Source organism: Macrobrachium nipponense, chromosome 4 (assembly GCF_015104395.2).
Source record: "Macrobrachium nipponense isolate FS-2020 chromosome 4, ASM1510439v2, whole genome shotgun sequence".
In the NCBI taxonomy this organism is placed as follows: Eukaryota; Metazoa; Arthropoda; class Malacostraca; order Decapoda; family Palaemonidae; genus Macrobrachium; species Macrobrachium nipponense.
In genome coordinates, this window is record NC_061100.1 from 145,293,745 (window position 1) to 145,318,869 (window position 25,125).

The window sequence follows — 25,125 nt, forward strand, 5'->3', positions numbered from 1 at the left end:
TTCATTGTGATGTGACCACTAATTTTCATATCAGCTAAAAGTAAGAAATAATACAAATCAGGTCTTACAGGTTTTGCAAATAATTTACAATTTACAAATTGAAATGACAGAACAATAACCCTAAAGTTATAAGTAGACTTGTATGATAAATTTGCCTCATGTTTATACTTTATAATGTGGTAACTTAATTTCTTCTGTTTTGTGTCTTTTTTAAATACTGTGAAAAGATAATCTGTTAACATCATTTCCATCTGTGAGGTAATGAAAACCTCATTTATGATCATATTACTCAATGGTTGCTAGAGAAATAACATAATATTTACTGGAAAAAAAACCGCTTCAAGAAATGAGATATGCAGACTTAAAAAATAAAAATTTTCTAGATAAAGAAACAAACTCCAAAATCAGTTTTATGCAACAACTACAAATTCTAATTTCCCTTTTCCTTATTGGATGAAAAGGCACATTTAGGCAAGCGCTTGGTTACATACTTTATAACTATTAAATTGTTTTACAATTCAGTAAAATATTAACCCTTATAACAAAGTACCTAAAAGCCTTCTTCCTACTACATCCTTATTAATTGCTTATTTGACCAAATTTTTCTCATCCTTTCTTATCACATGTCCATTTTCCAACCTCTGGTCATCTCGTTTTTGCCACTTCTCATTTGTAACATAATTTTCCCCATCATACTGAGACCTTAAATCTTACAAATTCTGTAGTCAAATCTCTTTGAAACCTATTCCAATTTCTTTATCATCACCCATGTTCCTACTGTAGAGTGAGAAAGGTAGTACTATATAACAATCTGTCTATGCACGCTCTACCAAATGTAAATTACAAGACATTCTAAGAATAAAAAATCTCTTATTTCATGTATATTTTGTAATCCCGAGCATTTCAGGTAAAATCATCTACCAAATTATCTTTTCCACAGTAGCCTTATGCCCATTTTCCTGACTATTGTTTTCTTTGCTTCCTTTCTAGTCACCATAAAATTTATAGTCCTCACTTCTCTATTCCACTCTCCCACCTTTTAAACATATCCACTACCTCTTCCTTACAATACTGCTATTTGCTCTAGGTCACTTGCATAAACCAGTTCTCCAAGGGTCCCTTTGACACACTTCTCTGATGCTTCTTCCATTGCTAAAGTCAGGAGTAAAGGGACCAGAGTTGATCTTTAAAGAACAAATATTTCACCAAAAATTCTTCTGATACATCTGCCTTTGTCTTCAATCTAGATCTACAGTGGAACCTCAATTTTCGTAAAATCCGGTTTTCAGACTTTTTCCGACATTTTGTCTCAGGTTTTGTACGTTTCCTCAGATTTCGTATACTCGGAAACACTCCTTCCAAGGCCCACTGAGTGACCAGGTCCCATACCGAGCGCCCAAACAAAGTATCCCATCTTCTTTTGTGACCGATTCTGCCTTTGTTTCTCATAGAATGAGCATCATCTCATGTACAGTCCGCATCACTGCACGTGTTTGTTGTGCGCTGTGCTAATTTTGCCAGTGAAACTGATTGCAAACAAGTCATCATGGGGCTAAGACAGTTCCAAGTTCCCTTTTGGTAAAAAGGCCAGAATACTATAAAATTCAGGGAAGAGTTGTGGCAAATTATGAAAGTGGTGCACGTGTTGGTGATCTCGCTAGAATGTATGGCAAGTCAGTGTCAACAATCAGCTCTATCCTAGCAAAGAAAAATGAAATTAAGGCAGCTGATGCTGCAAAAGGGGTCATTTCATTATCAAAACAGAGATCTTAACTAGTGGCAGACGTTGAAAACAGTGGGGGATAGTGTCTGAAGAGATCATTTGTGAAAAGGTTAGGGGGTTGTATGCTGATCTAAGTAAGAAAATGCCAACAACAAGAGCTGCTGTTAGTGATTTCAAGGCCAGCAGAGGCTGGTTTGAAAATTCAAAAGCTTACAGGGATACATAGTGTCATAAGGCATGGGAGCTGCGAGTTCTGACAAATGTGCCACCAAAGAATTATTTCTGGAATTCAAGGAATATCTTGAGGCTAAAGGATTCTTCCCACAAACAGGCCTGTTTTGGAGAAAAAAAAATGCCAAAGAGGACCTACATCACACAAGAGGAATGTTCATTGCCAGGGCACAAGCCTATGAAGGACAGGCTAGCTCTCTTGTTCTGTGGAAATGCCAGTGAGGATTTCAAAATGGAGCCCTTACTGGTGTATCACTTAAACTGCCTGAGTGTTTAAAAAACAATGTTATTAAGAATAAATTGCCTGTGATGTGGAGGGCAAACAAAAAGACATAGGTCACGAGGCAAATTTTCATTGTGTGGGTCAATGAAGTGCTTAGTCCTTTGGCAAGAAAAATACCTTCAGGATAATCAGTTGCTCCTCAAGTGCCTCCTGGTAATGGACTATGCTCCTGCGCATCCTCCTGGCTTGGAAGACCAGTTGTTGGATGAATTTAAATTCATCAATGTCAAGTTCTTGCCTCTTAATACCACTCCTCTCATCCAGCCCATTAACCAGCAAATCATCTGTTGCAAAGGTGCTTTAAAGCAACCTCAAACACTGAACTGACCCTAAGAGAGTTCTGAAAGGACCACTTCAATATCTTTAATTGCATAAGTCTTATAGATAAGGCTTGGCAGGGAATGACTTCCAAGAAAATGAACTCTGCTCGGAGAAAATTGTGGCCAATATGTTACCTCAAGAATGATTTTGAAGGATTTTGAAGGATTTGAGGGTGACACTGATGACCCTATGCCTGTTGTGGAATTTGTCTCTGGGGAAGTCCATGGGCTTGGATGTGAGTGGCGAGGATGTGGAAGAGTGTTTTTTAATGCCCATCTTACTATAGTATTTGTTTAGGTACTCTATCAAAAGACTTTTTACGATCTTCAAGTATTGTAATCTCTAACTCTGCATGATACATTTCCTGTAGTTGCTTCATAATAATGATTACCTATGCTATTAAAATCTATGGCAAGATGCTAAAGTAATGATTACTGATTTCAACAATTCCTTAACTTTTCTCCTCGGTAACTCATTCTACAATTGCCATATGGCTGTGGAACATGATAAACTAGTGGCATAACTTTTGGATGAGCTTAAAAAGTGTGCAAATTTTTGTAAATATTTTCAGTCTTCTCTGTAGTCTCAAGTCATTCACCAGATGTATCTTTGGACCCAAACAGTCAATGCTCAATTGTTCTGCATTGATTTACAGAACTCCAGCACTGTGAGAGTTCATAACTCCACATCTACAGCTCAACAAAAATGCTGAAGTTGTATTATGTCTATGCTCTATGAGAAGGGTTCTTTATGAAGAAAATATTTAAGCTTTTACTTTTCAAGTATTTCATGATCTAGCTGCTATTACAATAACAATACAGTATTATTTGGAGACATGTAGTTTTTTTTTTATGAAATATAAATAATTGATTTAGTATTTATTTTTTATATACTGTACTTCTTCATCATTGCCATCAGGAGTTTGACAGATTGCAAAAGAAAAATAACACTGTTTTCTATGAATATCTGTTTTCTATCCATCTACTTCCCCCAACCCCCACCAGGGGACTGATAGGTACAAAAATACCTTACCTCTCAATTACAAAATGGAAATCAGCCAACCCTTTAAAGCTACTTAGTAACAAAATATTATGCAATAAAGCAAGTGTTTGTTTGCCTAGTGAATTCAATCTGTTAGCTATTACTGCTGCCTCGGGAAGATTGTAACTCAGGTATGAGAACCTCACATGCAGATACCTGTGGTTCCTTTGGAGGGTGACCCTTCAGCAGAAGGAAGGGTACAGTTACTATGCCAAAACTCTGCAGAGCTAATGAAGGATAACTAACAGATATCTACAAAGAAGGTAAACTTCCTATACTCAACACCAAGTACCTTCAAGCTCCCCAAATTCAATTACAGCCTCAGCACAAGCCAGAGGAGTTAATGCTTTCAAATAACTATTGAATCTCTGCACTACAAAGATAAATCACAACAAACAGAATTACCATGTCAATAAGTGACTATGTAACTTATCCAGGGATACGTTCTTTCAAAATTTAAAATCTGCAGCCCTTACTCCCATATCAAGAGGCCTTACCTTCCATTAACCAAAGACTTAATGAAATGGCCTTTACATTCCTACTCATAAAAATCTCTGGCTTCCAAGCATAACATACATATTCTTTACATTTGTTTGAATATCTTTAATGCAATTCAAACAAAATTTTAAAAGTCCTTACTGGACCCACAAAAGTGTGAAGCTCCTTGGGCACTAGTGATCCCAAAGTGGGTAAAGAGACCGTCTTAGGAGGAGGCCTAGCCCTAAAATCATGCTTAGCTGTCTAAGCAAAGCCTATTTACACTGACAAAGCTTGTAGCTCCATCACTCTCTTAGCTGTAGTTATCATGAAGAGTTTCAATAGAAACCTCTTTAAAAGGAGCTTGCTCCAAAGTTCAAAGGGCAACAACATGGGAGTAACTTTAGAACTGCATATAGATTTCAAGGTAGAGCAAAAACCACAGACCTAGGGAACTCCACCCTATAACACTGAAAGACATCTAGATATCCTTGTCCTTGGACAAGCCTAAGAGCTGAAGCCAATATGGCACTATAGCCTTAAAAGCTGCTACCATGGACTTTTTTTTGTGTTTGAGAGAAAACAGAAATCTTATCATGTTGTTTATAGAGGTAATGGTGCTGTAAAAACAGCATAATGCAGCACAGGACCTATTCACTGACCACTTGTGTTGGCAGAACCAGTTAGTAAATTCTCTCTTGATCCTTGTAACAGCCTTCCTGCAAGATCTCGCCTTGAGCTCACAGGAGCCCTGGAATATCTCCACCTGGTTATCTGTAGCCTGTGGGACTGTGATAGACCCTTCTCCTCTTAGCTGCTTAAGGAGATTCTTCCTGATGGGGAAAAGTATGGGCAGATCTACCTACCACTGAATGAAATTGGAAACACCTTCCAGGGCCATCTGGGATAACCAATGCAAAAGAAACAACTTACAGTCACTAATTCGTTGATGACTTCCTGACATCATAGCAACAGGATGAAAGCCATAATAATCCAGACCTGACCAGGCAACATCCTGGTGTCCACCACCCGAGTTAGAGGATCTTGCACTAGTGAGCAATAAATTGGCAAACAAGATCCCATGTGGTCCTGAATAGGTAAAAAAAAAAGGGGGGGGGATCCCAACCAACAGCCCACTATCTGCTGCAAAACCCTGAATGTCAAGCCCATTCTTTACTATTACTTGATCTCAGCGTCTGCGTGCATCCACTAAAGCTTTCATAAGAATAATTACCTTCAGCAATGTAAGAAATCACGACTGAGGTTACATGTGCTAATTTGACCAAATAATGAATAAAAAGGGCAGTGCATTTAGAAAAAGTAGTGCTTGCTCCCATAATGCACAAACTAATTAACCTCATCTCTAATAGACTTTAATCTATTCGAGAATGTGTCACTGACCTTATATGGTGCATAAGATCAAGTTGGTATTTTGACAACCCCAAAAAGGGAAATCCCTCAAAACCGCTTCAGTTCAAAACCCTGCCTAAGGGGCAAAAATTAGTATCTTCAATGAATAAGCAAACACTCCATAAAATTCTTACTCTTCCACGGGAGAGCTGAAGTGCTTCAAGATGCTTTTATCAGATTCAAACAACTCTGCAGGCAAAATGTAAACAACATCAAAGCACCCTAAAGAGAGTTATAATGTACCATGCATCTTCATTACACTAGACCTAAAAACCTCCTGGGGTCCAGGTTTTAAGCTGGGCATTACTTAAAACACATGAAATCCTAGAACTATAATCTCTATAATCTCTAATAGATGGAACTGATAGCATTTGGACATTGGAGTATCTGAGAAGCTAAAGAACTTCGTAAAGTTGTCTATAGAGGTGTGTACGCAAGAAATAAATTGATCCAAACTCCAGAAAAGAGACTAACCACTGCCTCTTAATTATGGGTGTTGAACTTCTTGTGTAGTTGAGGATATATTCACAATGCACCACAAAACTCACTCTCGCATGAGATGGTTGTATAGACAGTCCCCCGGTTATCAGCGGGGGTTCCATTCTCGGCAGGGTGCCGGTAAGCAAAAACCACCATCAGCTGAAACTTGATGATTTATGGCGCTTATGGTGCTGATATCTGGTTCATGGCGCCAAGTTTATGGTGCTACACAAGCCCCTTAACACCGGATCACCATTAACCGAATCCATTGATAACCGAAGACTGCTTGTAGTCAGATACCCATCCTGTAGGACCACTCTAACACCAGTTGAAACATGGGTTGTTGTAAAGATAAGCAGAGGGTCCTGAATTAGTTTGTAACCTCGGTGTATTGGGAAGCGGGGATAGGCATCTTACAAGTCTAACAAGACCATAAATTCTACTTCCCTGATCATCGCCAAGATTGACTTAGCCATCTCCAATTTGAACAGGGTCAGTTGCATGTAGCTGTTCAGAGTTGACAAGTCTATGACAGGCCTCCATTCACCCAATGCTCTCTCCACCAGGAAGAGGCAGCTGTAGAGGCCCGGCATGTTGTCCTATACTACAGTAGTACCTCGTACTTAAAACTTAATCCTTTCCAGAAAGCTGTTCGAAGTACAATTTGTTTGAAAGGTGAAACAAATATCCCCGTAAGAGATAAAGGGAATCAGGATCATTTGTTCCAGCCAACCCAAAAAGTCCCCCTTTCCACATATTTTCTATTAATAATGTGTTCAAAAGTTAAATTAAAAGGGTAAAGTAATGAAAACGTACGTTATATGAAGTAAAATTTTCTAAATTTCATTTTTCTGTGTACAATTTGCAAACTGTTTGTTAAAAATGGCGCCGGCCGGCTGGGGGATGGAGGGAAAAGAGACGGGAACCCTTTAAGCAAACCGAATTGGTTGCACTATGCAAAGGTTAAAGGTACAAAGATAATCAAAGGAATCGATAGTGTGTGTGTCCAATTGTGTGTCTGAGAGAGAGAGAGAGAGAAAGAGTAATCAGCATGTTTACACTTGGATCTTAAGTGCACGAAAGAGATTAATTATGCCACAATACATCAACTTACTGTTGGAAAACGGCAGACTTCTAAAACAACCATGAGGATTTTGCAAACAAATAAATAATAAGTCGAGAATGCAAGAAAAGGAAAGAGAGATTAAATAACTTTTGACAAGGAACCTGTTTCAACAAACAATCGAAGGCTTGTAGAACTGAAAGCAGAGCCAGTTTGTTTATTACAGCGCTGAGTTACTTCTACAGTAGTTAAAAATCGTAAAAAGCAATTGTCACTAGATAGGTATTTTACCGTAACAAAATTAAGAGTGATTTGGGCAGATCAAGTAAGTGAAAGAAATGGCCGAATAATCATCCTTAGGTCAGCTGATAAGTCAGTGGGAATCAAAGTTATTCCCTCTCTCTCTCTCTCTCTCTCTCTCTCTCTCTCTCTCTCTCTCGTTCTCTCTCTCTCTCTCTCTCTCTCTCTCTCTCTCTCTCTCTCTCTCTCTCTCTCTCTTAGCACACCGAACACTGACTCGAGCAAGCTTTTTTTTTTGTATTGCATTTGTTTTCATGTTTTATCATTGTGCTACATTTATTGTGAAATAACATTTTATTTTTTATGTGACTTGGTACTACTTTTACGTACATATTATAGTAGATTTTACTGTCCCTTCTCTCCTCACAATACCACAACACACGATAACTTAAAATCATTCACTCAGCACACCGAACACTGGCTCAATTAAGACTTTTTTTTTTTTTTTCTGTATTACATTTGTTAGGTTTCATATTTTATCATGAAGTTAAATTCATTGGGAAATTCCCTTTTTATGTGAATTGTTATTGCTTTTACATACATACAGTAATATTATAACTCTCACTTCTCCTCTACATATCAACACTCCCTCATTCAGTCTCAAGTCAGCTGGGCGTGACGTCACCGCTGTTACGTACGATTTTATACATCTTTTATGCTAAATGTTACAATGAAAGCTAAATTTTATAATAAATGCTGTATACTTTTATTTAGTTTGTTGAATATTATTATCATTAAATTATATATTGTAAATGAAAAAATTATGTAATACAGTTTAACTTGTAAGACCCAGTATGCCATTGAATAAAAGTATAAACTAGATAATCAGTCAGTTCGAAGTACGAGCATTTGTTCAACAAATGATGCAAAATTTTCGAGTTGTTCAACAAATACAAAATTTTCTCAAAAATTTTGTTCGAAAAACAGAAAGTTCGACATAAAAACGTTAAACAAACGAGGTACCACTGTACTTCTACAGCACCCTCCTATAGCATGTCAACTATTTCCTGTTGCAGGGCTCTCCCCTTGGGTGAGTCGCTCCAATGAGAGGAGAACTCAAACAGTTTAGATGCCAATGGTAGTTTCAGCTCAAAGGGGAGGACACATCCCCTCCTGAGGGTTTGGACTGTCCACTCCTTCACTCTGCACTGCTGCCACACTGGCCACTTGTTCCCTGGATAGCTCCTCACCTTGGGCAGATGTGGGGTTGGCAGGCTCCGAGTCTCATCTAGAACCTCTTCTCTTTCCCATCCTGTTCAGCTTTCTGGGTCGGTGGGGCTGAATGACACAGAAGGCCTGGCTTCCTTCTCCTCTTGCTTTCCCTTGAGGGGCTGAGTGACCGTTGTTGAAATTGAGGAGGAAATACATATCAGTCTTGCTTTGAGTGGGAGCCTAGTTTGGACCACTGCCCTCTCGAGGCCAACCTGAATGACACCGAGGAGAGGGAGTCCTTTGCATTCTCTCTCTTCTCCATCACAATGAAGGGCTATTTCTCAGACTGAGCTACATGTCGACCAAGATGTGTTTCTGAGCCACTGACAAAAGTGTATCCCTCTTCTTCACAATGATGTTAGCCCAAGCATGGGCCACATCCTTGGCTACATAAGACGGTGCCTTGCCTGCATGGAACATCTATCCCTTCAAGAAGTGACAATTTTTGGGTAGTATGGCTAACCAGAGAGCTGTTACCTGAAAGCTGGCAGACTGGCGAATCCGCTTTTCTAGGAAAGGCAGCAGCCTCTTCTGGCAATTGCTACTTGGCCTAGCAGGGACATGGTGAAGGATGCAACTTCTGCGACCTAGAGGAGGCTAAGGACCCCTACTCTCCCAATGTTAGGCTGTCCAACTCCTTCATGATACAGCCAGTCCCTGGTTATCAGGGATTTGGTATTATGGCGCTTGCCTAGCAACGGCAATAACTGGATTTTTGGCGTCAATATGCGCCAATCCCTGGTCATTGGCACTATTATCACCAATTTTCAGTTATCGTCACTCTGTCAGGGATGGAACCCCTGCCGATGGCTGGGGACTGGCATACTTGCTACATAAGGGGACCAAGGAAGGTGACACATTTGCTTGGTCTCTGGGAGACTATCTGACCAGTACGAGAAGCTGGGGTAATCCTCAGGTGTCATGTTAGTTTCCGCTAAATCCAACTTTCTGTGAACCTTGAGGATGAATCTGTAAAACTTCTCTCCTCATCTGGAAGTTTCAGGTGGGAGGACTCTCCAGGCTTGCAGCACCTCCCACAGTATTGGGTCCCAGGGGGTCATGGTCTATGTCCTGCTTGGCTGGTTAGTTGTCTGGTAATGGGCATTGTAAGGAGGCTGGGTTATATTTGGATCTACCTACACTGTCCTCACCTAATGACCAGTGTCTGAAATGACAGTGAGAAGCATGGGACCCTGCTGTGCTGTGGCTGCCCTTGGAGTAAAGCTGTTCTTGAGACCATTTCTCTAATGAGAGAGAAGTCGTCTCCCCAACTTTTTGCCTGCATTCTATCTGGCAAGTGGCGTTGGGAGTGGTGACACTCTGATCCGTCCCACTCCTGCCTCGAGGAAGGGCACCTCCGCAACCTGCTTCGAGCGAGATTGGGCACTCCCCCTGGCAGAGTACTGGGGATGAACCACTACTGCAATAGCGTTAGTGTTTCTGTTCCAGTCCGTTGGAGTAGTGGGAGCCACTCTTTCTTTGTGGCAATGAGCTTCGTCTGCTGGTGCTGGTCCAAGCCAGTGTTTCTCCTGTCACAAAGAAGATTCCACTGCCAACGGTGGTCTGAAGGAGAGGTTTGACTCCACTGAGGGCGATCTGTCTTGCCAGCCATGTGAACAACGGGGTCCGCTCTTCCACTTGTTCATAGTTCATCAGCAGGAAAGGATTGTAGGGCAACTCTTGCCTGCCTCATTTTCCCCATCACCGTGCTTGGTTCCCCTGACTCCGTTTTGCCGCTGTCCTATACCTCTTCTCTCAGAAACTACAGAGGAGCTTGCAATACACATTCAGGTTTCTTTTTACCTGAGGGCTTAGCAAGAGGAAACAGATCCTTACTAGGAGTCATGGGAAATGGGGAAGTTTCCACAACACCAACAATGGTGGCACGGAGAGGCGACAGACATGCTGCGCAATCTCTGCATGGCACCTCGCAGGAACTTTCCCAACCCTTGCATGAATTTACTGCAAGGCTTATCCTTGCCTGCACGACATAATTCAGGCTTCCCATTTTCTTTCATCACTGCAGGAAGAGAGAGAGAGAGAGAGAGAGAGAGAGAGAGAGAGAGAGAGAGAGAGAGAGAGAGAGAGAGAGAGAGAGAGAGAGAGAATGTTGGGAAAACGCAAACACATGCAATCACGTGGGCACAGAATTCTGACCACAGGAATGATCTCTCCAAAATAATATTATTATAACTTTCCAAGTGGGTCACGTTCTAGTACAGTAGTGCCTCGAGATACGAAAGGCTCAACTTACGAAAAACTCGAGATACGAAAGCCAATGCGAAAAATTTTACTTAGTACTAGTAGACTCGCCACCATCCTCCTGCTCTCCCATTGGTTCCTGATGCTAGCCAAGCCATGAAATCCTTCTCTCCTATTGGACACACATCCCTCCCCATCATGCATCTTATACGTATACGTGGTGGCGTACCTATCTCGGCCTCTTCGTACCAACATCTCTATCGTACGCACACGGCATTCGTTCGGTCCAACGATTTCGTTTAGTAACGTGAATTCGTTAGTGATTTCGTTGCAGTACACTATCGTGTTGTGCGGAAACTTTATTGTGTTACTTATACGTAAATTACGTACAAGATAACATAGTCATGGGTCCCGAGAAAGTTGAAATTCACGGAAAGAAGCGCATGCTCTCTTTGGAGACAAAGATGCAGATCATCAAGAAGTACGAAGCTGGTATGCGATTGAGTGTGATCGCAAAGGAATACGGCCATAATCCATTGACAATAGGCACCATCCTTAAACAGAAGGATGCCATCAAAGCAGCTACACCGTTGAAGGCCATCATTATTTTGTCCAGCAAGAGGACCCACGTGCACGAGGAGATGGAACGGCTGCTCCTCCTCTGGATAAAAGACAAAGAAATCGCTGGCGATACGGTAACGGAGACAGCAATCGCCCACAAGGCCAGTGCTATTTTCGGCGATTTGATTGCGCAGGCAGAAGACGACGGAGAGGAATGGGGGACTTCAACGCAAACCCCAGAGTTCAAGGCTTCGCATGGCTGGTTCGAGAAATTTCGTAAACGAACTGGCATCCATTCGGTGGTGCGTCATGGGGAGGCTGCCAGCTCGGACACGAAAGCGGCCGAAGCATTTAAGAAGACTTTCGACGAGATGATGACCAAGGAGGCGGACAGTTCTCAGCAAGTCTTCTATTGTGATGAGACTGGCCTTTTTTGGAAAAAAATGCCTTGTCGGACGTACATCACGGAGGAAGAGAAGAAGCTACCCGGGCATAAGCCTATGAAAGACAGGCTTACGCTCGCACTTTGTTCAAACGCCAGTGGAGATTGCAAGGTGAAGCCCCTACTGGTGTATCATTCCGAGACTCCTCAAGCCTTCAAGGCCCACAAAGTGCTGAAAAAGAAGCTTCCGATGTGATGTGGGCTAATGCAAAAGCCTGGGTAATGAGGCTTTTGTTCACCCCCGAGTGGGTAAATCTGTGGTTTCGGCCCGACACGTGGAAGAAATTTTTGGAAGAGAAGCGCCTCCCCCCTGAAATGTCAGCTGGTGTTGGACAATGCCCCTCCCCACCCTCCTGGCCTCAAGGAAGATATCCTAGCTGAGTATTCCTTCGTCAAGATTCTTTTTCTTCCGCCCAACACCACCCCTCTCCTCCAGCCCATGGACCAGCAAGTGATAGCAAACTTTAAGTTTTCAAGAGATGTTTCGATCACCGATACCACAAACCTCACCTTGCGTGAATTTTGGAAGGAGCATTTCGACATCGTCATTTGCATCCGACTCATCGACTAAGCTTGGCAGGAGGTTCGAGGCGAACCTTGAATTCCTCGTGGAGGAAACTCTGGCCTGATGCCGTATCCGCCCCCGAGACTTCGAGGGATTTGACGTGGGAGAAGCTGGTGCTGCAGAGTCAGAGAAACAGTTGACGATCCTGAAACTCTTTTGGAACCAGATCTTGACGAGATCGTTTGCACTCGGCAAGTCCATGGGGCTGGTCGTCGACGAGGACGACATCAACGACCTTCTCGAGGAGCACAAGAGGAGCTTACGACGGATGACCTGAAGGAGTTGAAGGCCATGCAACATAGCGTCGTTCAAGAGGAGTTCTCTAGCAGCGGCGAGGAAGGGAGGAGGAGGAGCCTATGACAACGGCAGAAATTAAGGATATTCTAGGCGCTTTTCATAAAGTGCAATCGTTTGTTGAAAAAAAGACACCCCGAAAAGGCTCACACGGTCGTATGCTTGCGCAGTTCGATGACGTTTGCCTGAGTCGTTTCAGGAACATTGTGAAAAGTAGGCAGAAGCATTCTTCCTTGGATCGTTATTTTTAAAGAGGCCTTCAGCATTAGCAGGAGATGAGCAAAAAGAAAGAACCAAGTGATAAAAAAAACAGAAAGTGCAAGCAAAAAAGGAAGAACCAAGTGATGAAAAACAGAACGTTGAAAGTGGTGATGAAGTTGGGGGGGGGGAGAAAAAAAAAAAATAAATAAAAAAAAAAAAAGAAGCCTACGTAAAAGTAAAAAAAAAAAAGTTAAAAAGAAAAAAAAAGAAAAAAATAAAAAAAATAATTTAATTTGTAAATTTTTGTAAGTTAAGTGTTACAGTTTTGTTAATGTGTTTCGTAAATTTTAGTTTTATAGTTTTCCTTAAATTTTTTATGTCTTTTCGTAAAGTTAAGTGTACGTACGTACGTACATTATCTGCCGTTTGTCCTCCTCTTCTCTGCCGCCACTTTCGGAGATAGCCTCACTCGAAAGGTTAAGCTTCCACATTTTACGTTACAGTAATAATATTTTCTTGTACACTAATATACACTTTATTTACAGGTTTGCATTTTTATTCTTAATTTAGGTATTGAATGGTCCAAATTGTTGTAGTATTTCATTGTTTATGGGTCAATTTAGCTTTATTATGAAATTTAATGGGGTGTTTTGGAGGGCTTGGAATGGATTAGCCATTTTACATGTAAAAATGTGTTCCAAGATACGAAAAACTCCCGATACGAAGGCCGCCTCGGAACGGATTAATTTCGTATCTCGAGGTACCACTGTACTACACTGTTTGTCCTGCACCAAGGGACCAAAGCCAATGCACGATACACAATATATAATCTATAGATCTGAAAGTTACAACTGGGTGTGGAAAATAAAGTACTCCCAACTAATCACGTAGAACAGAGAACAGTAGGAACATGTCAATCCAGGTTACATGGCATGCATTAGGATTTTGTTTTTCATAGGCGATTCAATAACAGCAAGATAATTAAGATTCAGGGTCTGAGTAAGGTGGAAATATTGTACAGTGCTAATAAAAAAAAAAAAAAAAAAATATGGGAGAAGTGACCTCAAGTGTTGGAAAAAAAGACAGATCTTAAAGACTGAGGTGGTCTGATATGGGATCTAGCAGAAAAAGAAAGGAAGAAAGATTTTATTCAACTCTAAACCCATGAGTAAAAACGATGATGATAATAAAGATGATGATCTCAAAGATGTATGCAAGTAGAATTCAAGAAGAGAGAGCTGTATCAAATGTCTCTTGGAATCTTGATAAGAAGAGAATGTTTCTAGCACGTGGAGCCTAATTGTTAGATGCTCTATCAACCTTTTAAATACTGCTCAATACATAAAAAGTCATTCAAATTTGATCTACAGCATCAGCAATGATAAATGCTAATTACCTTTAATCTAATTTATTTTGTAAGTTCAGTTAATAATCATGCTGATAAAATGAGTGATATAAACTATTAGTCCTGTTACAAATTTGGAGTACAAATTTTTTTAAGCAAAAAATAGTCATATGTATATGGCTTCTGAATAACATAATTTGTTAGCTTAATAAATCTACAGGCAGTCCCCCCGTTACGACAGGTTCGGCTTAAGACGTTCCGAGGTTAAGGCGCTTTTCAGTTATATTCATCAGAAATTATTTCCAGGGTTACGGCGCATCTTCCCAGGGTTACGGCACCTACAACGCTGATCTGGCAGATGAAATGATACCAAAAATGCAAAATAATCAATATTTGAAGGTTATTTTTAATGAAAAATGTAATAAGAATGCAGTTTACATAGTTTTCAATGCACCCAAAGCATTAAAAGTTAGGTTTTCTTGGGATTTTTGACGATGTTCCGGCTTATGATCATTTTCAGCTTATGACGCGTCTCAAGAACGGAACTCCTGTCGTAACCCGGGGACTGCCTATATATATCAATAAATGAAAAGCAAGATTTTGGAACATTATGCTGAAACAAATACATACTCCTATACCTTGAGAAAGTTGCCCAGTGTTGTCAGGAAGAAAAACAGCTGGAGTATCAAGAAGTGATGAATCCTCATGTATGGACAATTCATATGAGTTCCTCCCCAAGCATACTATCTGTGATGAACTATTTTTAACTTTTATCTTGTTACCAACAAGGGAACTTGGATTCAGCTGTAGAGATAAGACCTTCATAACTAGACTGATATGAATACATTTTACTACCAAGTATCATATTTATATGGTATAAATTTCTCCTGGAAGGGTACAGATTAATAGAAAAAAAAATTTACAGGACTAAATGAATTATAGTACTACAGGCAGTCCCTGGTTATCGGCCGGGTGCTGATAAGTGAAAACCGCTATTAACCGAAAACTCGGCGATTTATGGCACCTCTGCTGAATATGATATGATGCCATAACTCTATTATCAGTACCTTATGGCGCCAATACCGAAACTCGGCCATAAATTGCCAATTTTATGGCACTAGACAAAAGCCATAAAACCGGATCGCCATCAACCAAGCTGACCGATAACCTGGAGGACTGCCTGTACTGTCTATGATGCAGAGTAATATACCAACATGAGTTCATTCTAAAAATAATTTATAAATTTCAAGTGAACACATTTCTCTAATGTCTAATTTTTGTACTGTGAAAGCCAACTTGGTTCATCATAACTAAATTTTTTCATATGAATGCCTATTTTCATGCACCTAATGTTCTTAGGTTCAACAGTTTTCCATCCATAAGAATGAAGATTTTAAATTATCAGGTGTCGTGACTTCTATAATCATGGACGCCTCCTTCTGTAAAACAAAGGCAGCTAGATTCATTATGAATGTGCCATCTGAATCCTCAGGAATGCCTCAATCACCCTGTTCACTTTTTGTGAACCTAAAGTGCTGCTAACTGCTCTAATCACTATTTCCCAATTGCTAAGTCCATAGGGAAAGCCATTACTACCTTCATATAATTGTTAACTATTTCCGAGCTTCTTCATTCAAATGCACACAGTAAGAGATAAATTGTATTCTTAATCAAGAAGGTGCTCATAAACCCCTGGTACTGTCTTTTGAATAGTTGGTTTCATAAAGTGCACCTATCTGTTTGTAATTAACTTTTTCTTCCTGAGAATTTAGCTATTCCACAGTATTTGCTTCATTCCAGTCTATTACTATTTCAGTGTTTTGCGTATAAATTCATACTAACATCATTTGGTACTGTTTTTTGGTAAAAGTTCCTTAGGTTCAGTGTCATATTAACTGGCTAATGAGTCACTAACTTATTTGTGCCCTATTTTACTTTCTTATTTATAGTACAGCAACAAAGAATCTTTTTATTATTTAATAGACTATCTGTACCTAATTCCAACTACTACATGTATGTATTCAGCTTTCTTTAGGCAGAGAGATATTTTCACACTGTTACTAATCACATTTTCAAAGTAATCAACTGTGATAGTGATTTCCTTTTTTGTCTGTTTTTTGTACTGCACTAGCATCCTTTCCTTTCTTCCAATTTAAATGTGCTTGAACACGCAGTTACTTTGATAATATAATTTTGTGCATATTTGCAGTGTCTTCAACCAGGACTTGGTGTGATCCTCAGCAACAGTCAAGGCCAGGTGTGTTTTCTGCTCCTAATCTGCGAGATGTCTAGAAATAGTTTCACTACATGCAGGATGTACAAGACAAGATGGTCAAGGAGTGAGGCAACTGGTGTCTTCATCTGCTTTGGAGTCTTCAGTTTTCAGATCTGCAACTAAGTCATCTATGTTTGATAATAGTGAAAGAGTACCATAATTGATTTAAAGGTTTTAGGCATAATGCCAAGCACTGGGGCAGCTAAGGCCATTCAGCGCTGAAACGGAAATTGACAGTAAAAGGTTTGAATGGTGTAACGGGAGGAAAGCCTCGCAGTTGCACTATGAATCAGTTGATAGGAAAAGGTGGACAGTAGATGGACAAAGGCAATATGAAAGGAGGTACAGTAAAAGGAATGAAAGTAATTGCAGCTAGGGGCCGAAGGATGCTGCAAAGAACCTTAAATAATGCCTACATTGCACCGCCTGAGTGCACTGATGACAACTAACCCCCCCCCCCCCCCCCCACCCACAGGGGTGAAAGAGTACCAGTCTCCAGATGACATTTATGCCTGGAAATCACACTGCTTAATGACTGGGCCACTGACCATCATGCCTGCTCCATCCTGCCTTTTCTGCTGACTTCTATTGCCAGCCATTCCCATGCCTCAACTGCCTTGCTTAATGACTAGCCTACCTTACCTGTCTACTTGGCTCAGTTGAAGATGACCTCATCCATGAATACCCTCATGCAGATTCCTCTGAGTCAAATGATATACATGTGTATGCCGATGCTGGCAGTCACTGTTCTCCCTCCAGTGACAGAATCAAACAGTATCTGCCAACTGATGAACAATGCTTTATTGACTGAACAATTCTGGCAGTAGTGAATTGGAGACATTTAGCTCTCTGGCCCTAGTCATCAACAACTGCTCTTTCTTGGAATTTTGACATCTATCATGTGGCTGGTAGAAATTTTTATGGATCAATGTACTTTGCCAAGGTCTTCTTTATCGGAAGCCATAACCCCGGGTAATAGTAAGAAAAGTGCCAACCAACACAGAGAACATAACTGCCAGCACTCCGGGTAAGGTTAGAGGGTATGCTAGTAGTCATTAAGCAAGGCAGGTCTTCTCTTACTGGGATTATGACAGCTACCACAGCTGAGAGACTGCCCAGCTTTGGAAGCAGTGATTGAAGTTACAATACTGATCATAACCATTCCCCTTTACAAAATCAGTCCAGCAGAGGCTTACATCATCCTAAGTATGATTCTACTGACACTTAAGAGCTCTAAGAATGGGGACAGTAACATGAACTTATTACCATCTTCAACACAAAAGATACATATACTGGAAATTGCCTGGTAGTAGCAGACAGTCTTAAGACTACTGAGGTGAACAATGCTTCAGTGGACTCTCTTCTCTACTACAGGTTACCTGAAAAAGAGATGTTGACAAGTAGCTCTCTTTTTCAAGGATGATCTTAATCCAGGGCTAGTAAGTAGTCTACATACAACTCCTCTCCCTCATTGTGTTCCTTCATTAACTACTTGAATTTCTAAAAGAAGGAACAGGAGATTGCCATTGTCATGGAGTTAAACACCAGCACTGAAAAATATTTAACTATCCATTGATATGAAACTATTTTGAATAATTACTGTTCACCAGAACAGTAATTACATACATACTTATTCTGAAATATTTGGTGACATTCATAGCTGATTTGAATTACTTAACCCTTAATGGACGGATTGCTCCTCGGGAGTAGTAATGACAGTTTTGGGGTAGTGGACGGATTGATCCTGTAGATAAATCACAAATTCTGGGTAATTTGTATTTTTCCTAGCATTACTTATCTCGAACCATTACAGTGGACATCCGGGCCCAACCAAAAAATAACTGGTTATATCCCACACCCAGGCCAAAAAATAACTGGCCTTCTGACCTGCTCGCCAGTCCTTCCTACCAAAGTTGGAGGAAGCCTCCCCTAAGCTTAAGTGGGGATGTTCGGGAGGGAATACACCTCCATGGTGTGATGTAAGTATTGCTATGAAAAATGCAAATTACCAAGAATTTGTGATTTGTTCCGATCCGAGATACTTAACTCGAACCATTACAGTGGAGACTTACTTCTTAGGCAGAGGGCGAAGGTTAGGGGAGGATGGCATGATGGGTCAAGGTCAAGGGGCAACTGCTCCCTGTGGGAACCCAACCCTGCTCAGTGAGACGTGGGGTTGGACTGGAGAAGGCACTAACTCAAGGCCTGGTGTAAGAATAACTAAGACAACATGTAAAACAGTAGGTTGTACTTAAAAACCATCCGAACTTTCGTGTATCTTACCAGACCATCCTAGAGTCTTGCATCTACTCCAGAAGCCCTGGGAGGATAAGGACAGGGACATGAAGGGTATGGGGAAGGGTCACACACACACACACACACACACACACACACAGATTCACTCACACTGAGAGGGGGAAGAGAGGGGTCCAGTGATAGTACAATCTTTCAGGTAGTGGGCAGTGAAAGTCGACTGCCTATTCCAGACTCCTACCATCAGAACCTGATCTACCACCATGTTCTTGGAGAACGAAAGGGAAGGCCCTTATCCCCCTGATGTCGTGGGGCTTGGCCCCCTGGGGAGGGGGGAGGCCTCCCTTCTTGTAGGCTCTCCTAATGGTCTCCCTTAGCCAGAAGGAGATGGTGTTCTTGGAGGCTGCCTTCTTCTCCCGACCCATGGTTACAAAGAGCTTCCTGACCCCTGGCCTGAACTGAGATGTCCTCTCCAAATATTTCCGTACTGCCCGCAAGGGAAAGAGGAGATCCTTTGGCTGTTCTGACCTCGGTAGGGCGGGGGTGGAGAGCTCTACGAACCTGAGGTCCAAGACCAAGGGATTCTGGTTCTTAGCCACAAAGGCAGGGAAGAACCTGATGGAGAGTTTTTTCCAGCCCTTTATGTGAGGAACCTTGTATGACAGACCGTGCAGATCTCCCACCCTCTTAGTGGAGGTGAGGGCCAGCAGGAAGACTGTCTTGAGGGTCAGCTCCCTATCCAAGATGTCCTTGAGGGGCTCGAAAGGTGGTTGCCTCAAGGAATCCAGGACTCTCGTGATGTCCCAGCAGGGGACCAATCCAGTGCTGGGGGGCCACTGTTGCTCAAATCTTTTAATGAGCATCAACAGAGGTCTAGAGTTCCCCAGACCTACCCCTTTCAGGAGGAAAAACCTGGCCCAGAGTGGCCCTGGCTCCTTTGCCTCCGGTATTGAGAGGCCTTTGTCCAATTTCAGGCGGACCAAAAATTCAGCGATGTCCAGAACCTTAGCTCGAAGGGGTTCCAGGCCCCTCTCCTTACACCAGACCCCAAAATCCTTCCATTTCGCCTGGTAGATGTTTGAGGAGGACTTCCTGAGGTATCCCAACATCTGAGAGGCCACTCTACCTGAAAACCCTCTCCTGTTCAACAGTCGCTCGATAGTCTCCAGCCGTGACGGGAGAGGGCCGGGAGGTTTCCGTGGAACCTCTCGAAATGAGGCTGCTTCAACAGGTCTGGCCTGAGGGGCAGTTCCCAAGGGGGCTGAGAGGACAGAGACAGAAGGTCCGGGACCTACTCCTTGTCAGGCCACCTTGGGGCGACCAACATCAGGGACGCACCTTTTGCCCTCCTCAGATGGTCGAGGACCTGCCTAAGGACTCCGAAGGGGGGGAATGCGTACATGTCTCAGCTTCACATTCAGCCTTGTCCCGAACAGGTCCAGGGGTGGGGACCTCCAACTACCGATCAGCTCCCTGGCCACCTCGGGGTGCAGGGACCATACCGGATCCCACTACCTGTCACTCTCTGCTGAGGCTGTCGGCAATCACATTTCGCTTCCCGGGGATGAATCTTGCCAACGGAGGATCCGAGGTCCTCAGCTTGGCTCAAGATCTCCTCCGCCAGTTCACAGAGATCCCGGGATCTTAGACCTCCCTGCTTCTTGATGTAGGCGACCACTGTGGCATTGTCGCACATCAGGGACACAGTGTCCCCTTACCACTTCCTTGAATGCCTCCAGGGCTTGCTGTACCGCCAAAAGCTCTAGCCTGTTGATGTGGAAGGCTCTCTCCTCCCCTAACAATGTTCCTCCTCTTGAGAGGGTCTTCAGGTGCGCCCCCACCTTCCTTTGACGCGTCTGTGAACAGGAGCATCTCCAGGGGCACACCTTGGCAAGAGTTCGCTGGATCCAACCACCAACCGAGGGCCTTCCTCGCCGCCAACGAGATGGGCACTGGCTTCTGAAGAGGGTCCTCTTTCTAGGACTACCCCACTTCAGGACCCATTGTAAGGGCCTCAGCCTTAGTCTTCCATGGGGCACAAGTTTCTCTTGGAAGACCAGGCAGCCTAAGAGTCTTTGCCACTCCTTTGCTGGTCTCGGGGAGTGGCTCAGGAAGCTTGAGGAGATCCTCTGGAGGTTTGCCAGACTGTCCTCTGATGGGAAGGCTCGGCCCTTCTGCAAGTCCTATTCCATCCCCAGGTACACCATCCTGGTGGTGGGGTCCAGCTGTGACTTCTCTCAGTTCACGATAATGCCCAGTCTTGTAAAAGGACAGGAGGGCGTCTCTCTGTTCCTCCAAGCGCTCCTTTGAGAAGGAAAGGAGTAGCCAGTCGTCCAGGTACCCGAGGAGGCGTACGCCCCTCTTGTGAGCCCATGACGACAACAACGAGAACACCTTCATGAAAACTTGTGGGGCGGTTGTGTTAAGCTTCTGTAGAGTGCTCAAGTGTATTTTTTCTTACCTGCTTCTTTCTTCTTGATGATTTGTTCTGCAGTCTGGATCTATGTTTGAGACGAACAGCAGTTTCTTTCTTGCAAAGAATATAAGTTACAACCAAGTTTATAAATCTGGTTAGGACCACTGGCAAGGTTTTGCTTCTTTACTGTGATGGCGCCCGGTCCTCTCTCTCTTCTGCTGGCGTTCTAGAAGCAAATCAGCCACCCCAAAATCGAATTCGGCACAACCTCCTAAGGCGGTGTAGGTTCTAGTTCTCCATCCAACTGAATTCTTGATTCGTGGAGTGGATTTTTCCTTATCTTTCCCCACCCCCTTTTAGGTGGGGTTAACATGTTAATACCTCCTCCTGGAGGTGGAGCTTCATTATTGATAGAAGCTGAGTAAGTCTGGTGCGAGGTCACAGGTCAAACATTTTATGGCGGTCCTAAGATTTTAATTGTGATGGTGTTATGGCCCAACATTCTGTGACTAAGGTTTTGTTACGTCTAGGCTTGTTGATAAAATTTTGACTCACACACCATTATTTTCACTGTACATACTCTGATTAATCTCTCTCCTTCTCTTTCTTGTTATTTCACTGTATTTTGATTATTCTCTCTTTCTGTTCTTCACACTACCCTATCTACTATTATTTCTTATAGCTATCAATACAGTTTCCAGACCGAAGCAGAGCATCTTGAACTGAAAGTTCTGGCCCTCCCACCTTATACGCAGATACTTTCTGCTGAAAGGATGCACCGGGATCTGGAAGTAGGCGTCCTTAAGATCCAGGGACAACATGAAATCCCCTTCCCTCAAGGCTGCCAGCACCGAGCGGGTAGTCTCCATCTTGAAGGGAATCTTGAGTACGTTCGTATTGAAGACCAAGAGATCTAGGACTGGTTGCCAACCCCCCAACCCCGCCCCCACCGAGACCTTCTCCACCAGGAAGAGGTGACTGAAGAATCCAGGGAAGTGGTCTACCACCTGCTGGAGGGCTCCCTTCTCCAGCAGTGCCTGAACTTCTAGCCTTAAGGCCCCCCTGTGACAGGGGTTCTGGGGCTGGAAAGACAGACTGTCCAGCTCCCCCGTCAGGGGAGGCTTCCGGTCTAGGAAGGGGATCTAGTAGCTGTCCCTAAGGACTTGGACTGTCCAGGGATTGGCTCCATGATCCTCCCAGTTCTGCCAACAGCTTGATAGGCAACCCCCACCGGTGGTGATAGGCTCAGCAGGGGGCCTCAACTCCTACTTCCTCCTGGGGAAGCAGTTGTTACGACCCCTTCTGGAGGAAACGGGGTCTGGGCCTGAACGAAGACTAGGAAGGGGGAGGGGCCCTGGAGGAGGGCTGAGTTCCCTGGTCTCCCCAGACCTTAGAGGACGAATCCACGGGGGCAGAGGAGGAGGCGGGTCCCATCCGACTCTGAGGCTTTTGTTTATCTTGGGGTCTTCTAGGCGTTGACTGCCGCAGGGAAGAGGCCCTGTACACGATGGAGTTCCAGCTAGCCTTCCTCCACCGTTCTAAGGCCTTCTCTACTAACTTCTCTGGGAAGAGGGCCTCCCCCTTCATCGGAGCGTTACGTAGGGTCCTGAGTTCCCTCTCCGCAATGTTCCTAGGGAGCTTCGCTAGAACTGAGTCTCTTCTCCTTAAGACCCAGTTAGCCCATGATGTGACCAGCTTGGTCATGAAGAAACCCAAGGACTTGCCCCCACACAGGAATAGCTCTTTGAATTGGGCAAGGGAGGCCTCGTCCTTCAAGTCGTGGAGCATGGGGTACCAGAGGTCTAGCCATGATGCCACATGAATAGAAGTCCAAGCTGTGACCTCCATGGCCATAGCTTCCTGATGGGATAAGGAGACTAGGCCTGACATGAGCCTCTACTCCGAGAGGCCAGGGGACAGGGCGGACAAGTTACCCTTCACCGACTTAGGTAGGAGGAGTTCCCTTCCTGGGGCACAAAGCATGACTGCCAGGAGCAGCTTAGCCAAACTATGAGACTGCAGGGAGTTATTCGACCCTGCTATGACACAGTCTACCGCTGACAGGGCCCTCACAGAGTTGGTGGCTCTAGGAAGGCTGAGGGGGGGCTTGGCCTCCTCCAGATCCCTGAACAGAAGATCGACGGTCAAGGACCTATTATCTTCCCTCGTCGGAGCTGGCTCCTCCAGCCAGTTCATGGTCCTGATGAGGGAGAGGACACGCCAAAAAGAGGAGCTTTCGTCAACTGGACCTAACTCCTCCAGGGCATTCTGGAGATCTTCCTGGACGAAGGTCTCATCCTCAGTGTCCTGCGACGGGGTCGAGGGGCCATGCCTGGCTTGGGGGGACACAAGAGGCCCTCTATGGAGGGAACCTAAACCCAGCTGGAAACCAACCTCCTGCCAGGGAGGGGGGGGGGGGGGTTCAACTGGACCACCCTGAGGAGGAGACTCAGAGCCCCCTAAAGAGGGACCAGCCCCGTGCTCATTCCGGGAAGGGGACGAGAGCAGGAGCGGCACAGAAGAAAGGAACCCGCTCAGTCTTGGAGGTCACTGCGGGATCCATCGGGACTGAGGGAGGGGCAAGCAGAGGGTTGGAGGTGAACCCTGGCTATGGAGCTGTCATGGGAACCACGGAGGTGGGGGTCTCTCTCGGAGGAAGGGCTGAAGGGGAACACTGTCGCCTACGGCGGGAGTCGTCCCTGCACCTGTCGCTCCTCCTACCACCCTTCCGGTCCCGGCTACAACGAGGTGAGCGGGAGGACCGGCTCGAGGACGAGGAGTAGTGGCTGCACCTACCTCTCTTATGACGGCAGCTTCTCTTGGTGGAGCGTCTTCTCCTATGGGAGGACCTCTCCCTCGAGGAGGAACTGGGTGAACTCTTGTCCTCCTGTCTTGAGATGAGCTGGGGGAACGCCTTGGCTGACTCAGGGACACAACCACTGAGGGCGGGACACTCCGGCAGGGCGCTCACAAGGCAGAACCCGGCTCCTCCAGCTCGGCAGGCTCTGTCGGAACATCGTGCCTGCTAGGGCGGGGACCCCTTGCAGTGGGAGGAAAGAGCGGGGAGAGCGGGGGAAGCCGAGGCCGGGCATGCCGGCCTGGCCGTGGGCAAGAGTGGCGTGCTTCGCTCAGGAGTAGGGAGCGCCGAGCTCGCAGCCTGGACTGAAGCTCTCAGCAAGGCCCAGGACGGGGTGCCCTGTAACTGCACCCGAGTCCAGCATTCCTTCAGCGCTGCAGAGGACTTGGTTGTGACTTGCAGGGAAAAAGGCTTGTCGGGTCCCTCTCTAGGGCAACGGACTCACCTAGGCCCTCTCACTGGGAGAAGGCAGGGAAATGAACCTGCTGAAGAGCAGGAGACTTCCTCTCTGAAGTTACCGATGGGGAAGGGGTGCCACAGTCTCGACTGATGCTCCTACTCCTTGAACCACCTGACGTCTTTGCCAACGAGGACTTAGGCTTCTTCTTCCACTTGGTGGAAGGCTTCTTCTTCCGCTTGGTGGAAGCCAAATCCCACTGGTGTGAGGGCCACGAGGCAAACTCCTCACATGTGTTCTCACTCGAGCATGTGTCCCCAACGACCAAGTTACACAGGGAGTGGGGATCAATCAGGAGGGGCGACAGAAAAGCCTCACAAGCCCGGCCTTCAGGACCGGGACAACAACGCTGAGACCCCAAGACCAACATCACACACTCGAAACACACACAGGCAACACAATCACAGACAGGAAACAAAGGAATCAGGCCGGACACTGGATGACGAGGAGTGTGTGAGCGCACCTGCAACCAAGGAAGCACTGGCGAGCAGGTCAGAAGGTCATGCGGTCTTCAACCCCTTAGGGCATGGGCCTGGCCTGGATCAACATCCGGGAATCTACACTGTAATGGTTCGAGGTAAGCATCTCACATCGGAACAAACAATATTATTCACCACTGATTTCCAAAGAATTGGGCAAAAAAGATGTGCCAATACTTTTATAGCCCATAAATTCATTAATGGCAACTTTTACACTGGCTAAAATAACGAGTCTGG

General features: G+C 44.3%; 1 protein-coding gene across 1 annotated transcript in view; it reads right to left on the reverse strand.

Moving 5' to 3' along the window:
• LOC135211256 (uncharacterized) overlaps positions 1–25,125 on the reverse strand; it is a 151,193-nt gene that overhangs the window by 70,442 nt on the left and 55,626 nt on the right. Inside the window, exons 2-3 of the mRNA XM_064244551.1 lie at positions 14,790–14,955; positions 1–34 (exon numbers count right to left, since the gene is read on the reverse strand). Coding sequence (XP_064100621.1) covers positions 1–34; positions 14,790–14,955 — 200 coding nt within the window. The remainder of the gene's footprint in view (positions 35–14,789; positions 14,956–25,125) is intronic.